This window comes from Sceloporus occidentalis, unplaced genomic scaffold (genome assembly GCF_023333645.1).
Source record: "Sceloporus occidentalis isolate IW3139 unplaced genomic scaffold, rSceOcc1.0.p SCAF_240, whole genome shotgun sequence".
NCBI lineage: Eukaryota > Metazoa > Chordata > Lepidosauria > Squamata > Phrynosomatidae > Sceloporus > Sceloporus occidentalis.
In genome coordinates, this window is record NW_028317220.1 from 660217 (window position 1) to 672361 (window position 12145).

At 42.5% G+C, this 12145-nt stretch overlaps 1 protein-coding gene across 1 annotated transcript; it reads left to right on the top strand.

Annotated features, from left to right (window-relative positions):
- The first annotated feature begins 3270 nt into the window (after positions 1-3270).
- On the top strand, positions 3271-8058 carry LOC149276414 (nuclear receptor coactivator 5-like). The gene is made up of 7 exons (XM_089503677.1): positions 3271-3308; positions 4341-4745; positions 5978-6087; positions 6235-6361; positions 6467-6666; positions 7009-7326; positions 7406-8058. Exons 1-7 carry the CDS (start codon positions 3271-3273, stop codon positions 8056-8058), a joined length of 1851 nt encoding a protein of 616 aa, XP_089359803.1.
- Positions 8059-12145: the final 4087 nt, after the last annotated feature.

A 12145-nucleotide genomic window follows, 5' to 3' on the forward strand; every position in this document is an offset into this window, starting at 1 on the left:
TCACCCATACACCACTCTGGCTCCTCCCCCTCCCATACACCACTCTGGCTCCTCCCCCTCCCATACACCACTCTGGCTCCTCCCCTCTCTCATACTCCACTCTGCCTCCTCCCCCCTCCCATACACCACTCTGCCTCCTCCCCCGCCCACACATCACTTTGGCTCCTCCCCTCCCACACATCACTTTGCCTCCTCCCCCTCCCATATACCACTCTGCCTCCTCCCCTCCCATACATCACTTTGGCTCCTCCCCCTCCCATACTCCACTCTGCTTCCTCCCATACACCACTCTGGCTCCTCCCCCTCCCATACTCCACTCTGGCTCCTCCCATACTCCACTCTGCCTCCTCCCATACATCACGTTGGCTCCTCCCCCTCCCATACATCACTTTGCCTCCTCCCCCCTCCCATACTCCACTCTGCCTCCTGTGAACCTCCGTTTCTGACAAGACACCAGGGAGCCGGGTAGAGAGGCAGTGGCGTATGAGAGGGGGAGGAGCCAGTGTGGTGTATTGGAGGGGGGCTCCCATACACCCCTCTGACTCCTCCCCCCTCCCATACACCGCTCTGCCTCTCTACCCGGCTCCGTTACTGAAGGCACTTTCACTGCAGCTTCATAGAAGCCACAGTGTAAGTGAAGGGCAGTAACGGAGGCTGTCTGTGCGATGCAGACCCTCACCGGCTATCAGAGAGGATGATCCTCTGTCAGCCGGTGGGGGTCTGCATCGCACAGACAGACTCCGTTACTGCCCTTCACTTACACTGTGGCTTCTATGAAGCTGCAGGGAAAGTGCCTGTCAGTAACGGTGCCGGGTAGAGAGGCAGAGTGATGTATGGGAGGGGGGAGGAGGCAGATGGGAGGGGGAGAGAGACGGAAGTGAGAGACCGGCCGACAGTGAGGGGAATCCAGGTCCCCTGCAGCGTTGCGGGGGATCTGGATTCCGGTGTTATAATCCGATCTCTGTTTGAGGTCGGATTATATAAGGAGAGGAGTTTTTCAGAGCATTTGCTCTGAAAAAAACCTCTTTTTATAATCGATAAAAATCGATCCGATTAATCGATGATGAAATTCGTTGACAACGATTTTCATTATCGATTATTATCGATTTTATCGATTAGTTGTTTCAGCCCTAGTGTGAATGAATGAATGTGTGATGGCATGAATGTGGGGAGGGGGCATGGCACAGGGAGGCTATTGGGGGCAAAGATGGCAAGTCCTATACTTCCAGTCCGGGTGCTAGGCAGGTCCTGTGGCTGCAATCTGGTTGCCAGGGCTGACATGATACGGGGGGGAGGCGGTATTTGGCTGAGTTACATAAATACACAATGTGGGGCTGGCTGGGGGCAATATGCAAGGGTGTGGGGGCATCGCATATATCAATACTAAAAGGGGGCTGTGTGGTGGAATAAATATACAATGTGGAACTTGCTGGGGTAATACACAAGGGTGTGGGGGCAATGTGGCATTAATTCACAAGGAGGGCTTGCTGGGGGCATCGCGTAAATCAATACTAAAGGGAGGGCCGTCTGCTATAAATCTACAATGTAGGGCTAATTTTTATGTTAATTTTGTGTGGCCTGCGAACAATGTTATAAATATACAAATGGCCCAAGGCATAAAGATTCCCCACCCCTGGCATACAGTAACAGACACGCAACACCTTATGCTCACTAACACCTCACAGTAACACACATGCTAACACCATACACTAATACACACTCTAACCCCCGTATGCTGATATACACATTCATGTGAATGCCATAGTGTAAGATGGAAAAAAAACCCACTAATTTACACTAACAATATACATATTTGGAATTACACTTTAACACTATGGACACACACACTGGATCTGGCACTACAATACAGTAGACATACTGGCTCCAGCGCTCTACACATACATGCTGGATCTGACACTATAGTATACACACACTCGCATACACTACTCACCCCCTTTCCCCTCGTGGAGACCAACCATGCTGCTGCCTATCTCCTGTCATCGTGAATCTGGCACCCTGTGCTTTCCTGTGGGGCCACAGTAAGATGTATGCCATGCATTGTGTGACCTGGGAGCCTCACAGCACCTGCTACACCATGCCCCTGCAGGAAAGCATAGGGTGCTGGATTCATGATCTCAAACCTGCGAAACCCAGTGCGTCTGGAAGTAGTTTCTAGCCGCCATGGCGAACTGGTGCCTGGAGTTTGTCGAGTACTGGCTTACTATGTTTCGTGGCTGATTTGTTCAGGCATTCTTTTGTAACGGTCCGCTTTAGTGTGGTAAAGTAGTGTTTTTTGTGCTGCACTATTCATTTTCTTGTCCGGAGAAGTGACCTTATTTTATAAATTTTTGTATTAAAATAAGACTTTATTTTTTGTTCTAAAAACTGATTTAGCATGTCATTTTATATTGCCCACATGATTAGCTGATGCAGTTAAATAAACTTGTTCTTTCATGCCACTGAACATCTTGCTTCATTATTGTTTTGCAACATGGACACCAGCTTCTGTTGGAACCTGATACATTACTTTAGTTACATATGTTATGCTGTTTGTATTTTTTTTTACTCATGCATACTTTAACATGTGGGAAGAGTGGAACACTTCAAAGCATCAATCTTGGGGGGAAAAAAGAGAAACCAATGGAATATTTTCTATAGGAAGTCCTTTAAACACAGCTGTTCCAGGTCAATGCTTTTGTGTTGTGTTCATTAGTTCAATATATTCTCATTGTCTGTTTTGGTAACTGACCAGTTTGTACTTGTAAATCTAATAATTAACACTGCCAACATCACGCTTGTTGGTTTTTGGTAATGTAAAATAACAGATTTGATGCAGTCAATAATGCTCTAGCTTCCTTCTAAAAGAGTGGATTTTGTTCTTCAACTTCCATAATAAAGCTGCATTCTCCACAAGCTGCTTCCTTGACATTCTTTTTTTTTTTTTTTTGTTTTTTGCACTTTGGACTGTAGAATAATCCCTAAAAAAAAAACAGATTAAAGTGCCTCAATGTCCTCTAAATCTGCCTGTTCTCTTAACACAGTGTCTTATCTGGTGGATTGGAAACTTGTATTAAATATGGGTAATATGTGCTGTCTCAAAATAAACATCCCTTTTACCACTTTCCCTGGTAGCAGTCTTACTTGGTGTGTTTTTTTTTTGTTTTTTTTTTTACTTCCCTTTTTAAAAAAACTTTTGTCTCGCTTCAAATAATTGAACAGATGGGTTAATTGTGCTTTTCAGATATAAACAAGGCAGCGGACAGAAGAAATATGAATAAGGCTCCATCCAGGTCCAGTCCATCAAGAAGGTAAAGTCATAGTTAGCCATTGATGGTCCCTTGAAGGTAGGACTCTCTGGAACAAGTCTTCTCAAGTACCCAAAAGCCTTCAGAAATGAATTACAAATAGCCTAGCTGGATTTCATCCTAAACCAAACCAAAAAACAAAACAACCAACTATTTGCTTGGATCGTTTAAGTTCGCGATGAGAAACCCGGGAAAACGCGACGGCTCAGGATTAAATAAAGATGTGCGTTTTATTGTTGCGTTTCATTGCTTAACCAAACCGTGAAACAAATGTCACCTCTCCTAAACAAAGGTGCTTTTTAGCACTAACCAGATGTTCGTTTTTCTTTCCGTTCAAAAAATGCACGCGCGCTTAAACCTTTGGATAACCATTAAACAAGTTGTTTTGAGTAAAATTGTGTGTGCCACATTCATCTTTTTTTCCAACCAACCACCAACATGAAGATTTAGGGCAATGCATCAACTCCCCCTCCCACAAACTGTCCAAATATCAAAAAAAAAAGTTTAAAACCTCATGTAAAGCCTGAAATTTTTTTTTTTTAATATATAGTTCTAAATTAACCAAAAGCATTCGGTATCAACTTTCTGCCTCTCTTTTAAATTTTATGGTCAAGCCCAAAAGGTATATCCATCAACAGCTGTGGCGAGACAACAATTTCCTCGGTGCGTTCTTGAGTGGGTTTTCTTTCTGACTCTTGATGCTCTTTAAACACACTTAAACATTTTCTACCAATATATACATAAAAACAACATAAAACTAGTATGTTATAACCTGTATTTATTGCAAAATTAACAAAACCTTGTAATGCAGATATGAAGTATGACTGGATTGTAGTACAAGCGCGTGGCTTTTTCCCCCCCTTTTTCATAGGATAAAGCAAGTGTATGTTACATTTGTGTTTTGCCGAACGGTCTTGCAATAGGTCGAAAGCACAAACTTTATTTGTGACATGGTTCATTTGTAACAAGGCACAGTGGCCAGTCTTCGGTTTTTGTGCTGTTTCTCTTAAAATAACTTTATTTTCTATGCATCAGGGACTTGTATTCATATGGAGATTCCCGCGATACAAAACGTGACCGATCCCCTCTGCGTACCAGCCCAAGGAGAGAGAGCAGAGATACTCGAGATGGTAGAGACTCGAGATCGCTTAGAGATGCAAGGGATACACGAGATGGACGAGAACATCGAGATGGGCGTGATCTCAGGGATGTGAGAGATCTAAGGGATTCGCGTGATCACCGAGATCTAAGGGATTCACGTGATCACAGAGACATAAGGGATTCTCGTGATTCCAAAGATGCAAGGGATTCTAGAGATGTGCGGGACTCTAGAGACTACAGAGACCCAAGAGATTTGCGAGATCCAAGAGACATTCGCATCAGAGATTCAAGAGATGCCCGGGATCCATTGTATGACCGCTATAAAGACCCACTGTACAGGTAAGGGTTCTTTCACTTAGTAGTAAAATTTACCCTTTATGAAGCGGTATTTTGTAATCTGCGTAAGAAAATGTAAAATGCCCTTCGTTTTATAATCCGACCTAAAATAGAGGTCGGATAATAACACTAATAACCAGCGCTGCAGGGGAGCCGGATCCTCCTCTCTGACAGCCGACGGGCATCTGTGCGATGTGCACAAACATCCTCCGCTTCTGGCGGGGCTTCTATGATGGAGCACCAGCATGACCTTCCGGTGCTCCACCATAGAACCCCCGGAGGAAGTATCGTCCAGCACAGCGGAGGTTGTCTGTGCTCATTGCGCACCATTCGCCGGCTGCAATGGGCAGAGACGAGGTTTCCTTGTCGCACTCTGCAGGGGACCCCGATCTCCTCTCTGGCAGCCAAGTGGGCGTCTGCTCCCCAACTGCCGGCACTGCGGCTTCTATGATGGCTCAGTCATAGAAGCAGATCAAAAGGCATATCTGGGGAAGGCGGAGTGACATATGTGGGGGGTATAAGGCATATCTGGGAGGCAGTGTGGCAAGCCTGGGCTCAAATGTGCATAACTGGGGGGGGCAGGCTGGGAAATAAAAAAAAAAAAAATGCATTTCTTGTTTTTAATTCGGCTGCTTGTTTTTAACATCCTGTTTGTTAAATTATTTTAAATGAAAAATTTACATTTATTTTTTTATCCGATTAATCTAAAAAATAATCGGCCAACTAATCTATTATGAAAATAATCGTTAGTTGCAGCCCTAGTCTTTGGTATGTCTAGAGTTTATTTCATTTGTGTCTGATTAGTATGCAACGCATTCAGAATCCATAATTCATCTGTTCCCAAATCGAGATTAAAGTGTTGGGAGCTGCGCATAGTGGATATGAAAAGCTTTTGTAAAATGGCAATTTGAGAGTATCTACAAGTTGTATTTTCTCTGCCACATACTACAGCTTTCATGTGCATTATGGGTAAGAGCAGGCCGATCAAGGAAGCAACAAATGTAACTATTTACTAAGAGGAGAGAGGTGCGGAGGAAAAGAGTGCACTGTTTCTGCATTATGCCATTTAAAGCTTGTGCTTGAACACAATTTATTTCCTCCAACCAAAAAAGTGTTTACTGTAGTTTTTGCTTGTTTGTATTTCAAAGTTTATAGCTCTAAATTATCTGTACTATTCAGTATTTTTCTTTTTCAGTATTTTTTTTTCTTTTTTTTTTTTTCTTTTCCCTTTTCAGACGTGATGACCCACTGGACAAATATCGCCATGATGACCTCAATCGCAGAAAAGATGATCCCTATGAACGTTATAGGGATTCTTTAGACAGATACCCTAGGGAACCGGAAGGTTGGTGATTTTGTTAAAACCAGCTTTTTGCGCTTTAAATGGAGAACTTGTTAGGTCACGTTGGCAATGCCTCAGCCAGATTAGTTTGGAATTGCCTTGCATTGTAAAAAATAAAAATAATTCCTAGTTTCTTTACTTCACACTTAGATCGCCTAAAACGAGAGGAACGTCGTCGTGAGGAACTGTATAGGCAATATTTTGATGAAATCCAAAGGCGAATTGAAGCTGAAAGACCTGTTGACTGCTCTGTGATTGTTGTCAACAAGCAGTCAAAGTAAGTTTGGTTTTTTGTTTTTATTTAAATATTGGGGGGGGGGCTATAAACTTGCTTTTTCAGAAAACTTGTTCTCGAGTAATGGAAACATAGTGTCTCCGCCAGGGAGTATGCAGAGTCTGTGGGACGAAAGGTGCGTGACCTTGGTATGATGGTGGACTTGATTTTTCTGAACACTGAGGTGTCTCTAACACAAGCCTTGGAAGATATTACTAGAGGAGGGTCTCCATTTGCAATTGTCATCACTCAGCAGCATCAAGTGCATCGCTCTTGTACAGTGAACATCTTATTTGGAACACCTCAAGGTAAAGATTTTCACAAAATAGAACCTTATGAAGACAGAGGCATTGTACATTTGTTTTTCCAATTAAAGATGATGGAAAAGGTTGCATCAAAAGTTCCATCCCTTGTAGTAGTAACTGACAATTTAGTTTCCTCTGTAAAAACCTTAAACTTAAGAGTTAGTCTACTGGAAATGATGCTTGAAGTGTTATTTTCATTTATGTAAGAAATTTTGTTATTGGAGCTATATATTACTATTCAGCTTGAAACATACAAATGTCACTGCACAGAACCTGTTTAGAAAGTAAGCCTCATTTGGCTCTGGATTGTTACCATAAAGTTGCTATTGCTGTCTTGTGTTGCAGAACATCGAAACATGCCACTAGCAGATGCCATGGTGCTTGTGGCCAGGAACTATGAACGCTTTAAAGCTGAAAGTCGTGAGAAGGAGCGGGAAGATATTGCAAGGCAAGCGTCCAAGATGTCATCTGAAGCTGTTATGCGGGAACGTGCTCCACCAGTAGATGAGGGCTTGAGGGGACCTCATCCTCCAAGCATACAAACTTTACTGTGGCTGCTTGCAGATAATAGATATATTACTGCGGAAGAGATAGACAAGGTCATGGTTTATCTACGTGAGCGGAAAGATAGGATGTTGAATGTGTCCTCAGAGCCACTGTCATGTAAGTACCATAAGAGAGAAACTTTATTTTCTTCCTTTGTAGAACAAGTATAATGTGAGTTTTTGTGTGTGTATTACAGCACAACTGTCAAGACCGCAGATCGGATCTGGTCCAGTGACTTCCTTTGATGGTCAATCCAATCTCACAAGTAATACCAGTCTGCAGATGACACAGCCACTGAGCTCTGCTCCCCAGGTTACACAGACTATGAGCAATCCCCAACAAGAGCTTCAGGCAAAAATACTCAGTCTCTTCAATAGTGGAGCCACAGCCACCAATAGCCCAGCTACTTCAGTGGCCGCCCCTACAGTTGCTCCTGGTCAAGGCTATGGTAATATTGGAAGTGCCCAACAGAGGCCAGGACAGATGAATGCAGGAACGCTTGGCCCATCGGCACAGAGATCACAGCCTACGGTTAACCAGCATCCAAATCCCATGGGGCCTGGAATACCTGTAAGAAACACAGCACCTAGACCCAGTGGACCTTCTCAAGTGCAGGGCTTGTATGGGCAACATCAGACTCGTGCCCAAGTACCTGTTAATGTACCCAACCAGAGGCCAGTAGGTTCCACAGGCATAAACTTTGACAATCCTAGTGTCCAGAAGGCTTTGGACACACTGATCCAGAGTGGTCCTGCACTTTCTCACTTGGTTAATCAGACAACAGGGCAAGCTAGCCGTGGTGGGCTTCCACCTCAGCCTGCAATGGGCTCTTATCCTCGTCATTATTAGAAGCACATGTAAGTTCCCCAAGCTTGTGCATTGATCACTTGAACAAAACCCCACTAAACTTTTTTTGTTTGTTTATATGTGGTAGTCTGAAACAAACATTTTGGTTAATAATTAAACCTTAACCTTTGTTAGAGACCAGTTATGTCCAAGGATGCATGTTATGCATTTGTTGCCCTTATGTGAACGGTTACCCTGTCTAGACATATTTTCTTGTACATTTAATTCTTACAGCAAAATGTGTTCTAATTTTTTTTTTTTAAGTAAACTTTAAAATGTCTATAATGTGTGTTCTGTTTTTTTTTGTTTTGGAGAATCAATTTTAGACAAGTCTTATGTTTACATTTTGATGAAACAATGGTCACTTTTGGTTTACTAATCAGTTGCAATAATTCACCTCTTGCTATAACAATTAACAGAGGTGTAGCATGCAAAATGTACCTTTTTACAGGGGCAAAAATATTAACCCCTTAAGGACAATGGGCGGTCCCTAAACCCATTGAAAACAATGCATTTTGAGCCCGTACATGTATGGGCTTTGTCATTAAGGGGTTAAGGTCTTACCAATACAAGCAAATTTTCTAACCACCCCTATACAGTTAATCCAATCTATCAAACAAGCAATTGTCACACTAAGTGACTGAAAGATTGTTTAACATTTTAGAAAGCAGCATGTACTTTAAATTATGTGGTTTGAAATTAGTGTGTGTGGATTTATTTTTGTCGTAGGAAGGTTTTGGGGTAGAACAATGTTTCTACTGGAACATTTAATTGCAGAAGTGGAGGTAGCAGTGAGTATATAGTAGGTGGAACAGCCGCTATTATGGATTTGCTTCTAATTAAATATGTTACTCAATCTTGTTTAAAGCCATTTAGAAATATTTTATATGTATGGCCATTCCCTCTCCACAGCTGTAACTGTTGTGTTTTAGTAGAAAGAAAAGCAGATTTTTTTTTTGTATTTTTTTTTTGGGGGGGGGGGGTGGATCCACTCTTTCAATGTGTGCGATCCCTCAACATGACATATAATGCTCATATTTTTGTCAGTAAGCCCTGCCCCTATGACATCAGACACCACAAGATACAAGCGCTGTAACCAAAGATCCAACACATGGAATGCATGGAAGCCCTGCCACAAGTACAATAGACTAATGACCCGCTGAAAACTACATACCAAAAGAAGTGTCAGCAGTAAGCCTCGCCAACTATGTCACTGTCCATAGAACACATGGGGAAGTGACACAAGCTTAAGACCTGCTACATTAGCTGATGACAATATCAGCACTGAGGATCCAGCAAGGCAGTACATGTGGGGGAAGAATGCATTTAAGACACAATTAACACAAAAAATGTCTAGTATGCAAACCCTGGGTATTAACCCCTTGACGACAATTGACGTACCAGCTGTGGATGTGATCTATGACCGCTTTCTTCTCCCAAAGGGTGATGCTGTAATTTCTTGATGAGGCATTCTGCAGTACTGAGATCTGCAGCAGGGGCCCTGTGTGGCCCCTCCCCTGGGCGTCAACATCCACCATATATATTATAGCGACGGATGCCTGATTTGAAACACCTTAAGAGGCGATCAACAGGTACTGTGATTAACCATGCAAGTCAATGGAGCACAGCTTACTCAATCACAATGTGATTCAGTAAAACAAAATGTAAAAAATAACATTTTTTATTTTAATAAAATTTTGGTGGTAGTTTGCATTTTAAAGTGGTTACATCCGTAGCAAGGCAAGCATAACACAAATGTAATACTTTACAATGGCAATTGTTTCTGTGATGTTTATATATCAACTATATACATATACCCTTACTGGCCACTTCATTAGGTACACCTGTTCAACTGCTTGTTAACACAAATGGCTACTCAGCCAATCACATGGCAGCAACTCAATGCATTTAGGCATGTAGACGTGGCTGGTCTGAGTATTTCAGAAACTGAAAAAGGAGAAAATATGCAGTGAGTGGTAGTTGTGTGGACGAAAATGCCTTGTTTATGTCAGACCTCAGAGGAGAATGGGAAGACTGAGGTGATAGAAAGGCAACAGTGACTCCAACCACTCGTTACAACCAGGGCATGCAGAATACCATCTCTGAAGGCGCAACATGTCGAACCTTTTAGCAGATGGGGCACAGCAGCAGAAGACTAGGCTAGGTGCCACTCCTGTCCGCTAAGAACAGGAAACAGGCTTCAATTTGCATAGGCTCATCAAAATTGGACAATGGAAGACCGGAAGAACGTTGCGTGGTCTGATGAGTCTCGATTCCAACTGCGACATTCAGATGGCAGGCTCAGACTTTGGTGTAATGGTGCATGGATCCATCCTGCCTTGTATCAGACAGGTGGTGGTGTACTTTTTGGACCCCTTAGTACCAATTGAGCATTGTTTAAATGCGACAACCTACCTGTGTATTGTTGCCGACCATGTCCATCTCTTTATGACCCATCTTCTGATGGCTACTACTAGCAGGATAATGCACCATGTCACAAAGCTCACATCGTCTCAAACTGGTTTCTTGAACATGACAATGAGTTCGCTGTACTCCAATGTTCTCCACAGTAGAGGACTGCACTGGGATGTGGGTCCCGTGAGGGAGCAACCCGAAGGCAGCCTTGCGGGACTGCGTGGGGAATAATGCAGTTCGGGTTAGGGAGTGAGCGGGCAGTAATGGTCACAAAATCTGCAGAAGTGGGATTAAAAAACAGTCCCACGCGGGGCTCTACTCCAGTCACCAGATCTCAATCCAATAGAGCACCTTTGGGATGTGGTGGAACGGGAGATTCGCATCATGGATGTGCACCTGACAACTCTGTGGCAACTGCGTGATGCCGTCATGTCCATATGGAATAAAATCTTTGAGGAATGTTTCCAGCACCTTGTAGAAAGTACGCCATGAAGAATGAAGGCAGTTCTAAAGGCAAAAGGGGGCCCAACCCGCTACTAGCAAGGTGTACCTAATAAAGTGACCAGTGAGTGTATATGGTGATAAGGGTCCCCACCAGCGAGTGAGTGCATAAACCTTTAACGCATTTTATTTTAAATCCTACAATTTTCTTACCTACCTTGTTAGCTTTAAGACCCAGTGTTTTCACATTGCCCATTTTGGGGTTGTCTGCTTATTTTTAAATGCTTTATCTGCTGGATCCTCGCTGTTGCTATTACATTGCTGTTCTTGCTCGTGTAACGGTGCGTGAGGTTCTTCCTTGTGTCTTATGTCAAAGGGACAGGGCTTACCGCCAAAATGATGAGCACTATGTCAGGTTGAGGGATAGCACACATTGGAAAAAGGTGAAAATGTCCCCCCAAACCATCTGGTGATTGCCATATTATATAAAAAAAAAACAAGCTTACACCAACCCCCTACAAGAGAGAGAGGTACCAGAGATTTGTTTCACCGATACTGTGGTCAGGAATGCTTGTTTTTATAGCTCCTTGGTAATTTTTTGTCAGATGCTAAATTAGCATGCAATATGACTTCAGAAACTTTAAGTTTTTCTATAGGAAAAGCTCCTTAAGTTGTGTAAGTAAGCCTTCAGGTAACAGAAGAAAAGAACATCTTCTAAAGCCACTTAATGTACTACAGTGGAACAGCAACTTTATCATTTGAACCAGGACAGCACTGTGGCTTTTGCCTGTTTGTTGACACCCATATTTTACCGATTCTCTAATATTGTAATATGGCTATAAAATGTGCTTCCCCGAGTCAGAACCTAACACAACAGTGAAAGGGTGTAATAAACTTAATTTTATTGCATTTTGTGCTGACAGGAGTCTCAAAACAAATAAAATCTGCACATTAAAGCTATATAATGAGTAAGGTAGGTAGCAATCAACCACAGTAAAAACTACACATGAGATAACTGCACAAAACATGAAACTATTTCAGTACAGAAGAGTTACACAAACAAAAAGCAGCCGGATATAGCAGTGTTTCATTTGGTTTATAACGGTAATCTGTACATGTACTATCTATACTTTTTTTTTTTTATGAACAAAAGATTAAAGCATATCAGTAGCTAGAGGCCTAAATAAATACTACACAATAAGTCACTGGGTAGTACATAAAACATATAGTGCTA

Coding starts and splice junctions, on each gene's coding strand:
- LOC149276414 (XM_089503677.1), top strand. CDS start 3,271: ATGAATAAGGCTCCATCCAGGTCCAGTCCATCAAGAAG. Junction 3,309..4,340: donor AGGTCCAGTCCATCAAGAAG/GTAAAGTCATAG, acceptor TCTATGCATCAG/GGACTTGTATTCATATGGAG. Junction 6,362..6,466: donor GTTGTCAACAAGCAGTCAAA/GTAAGTTTGGTT, acceptor TGTCTCCGCCAG/GGAGTATGCAGAGTCTGTGG.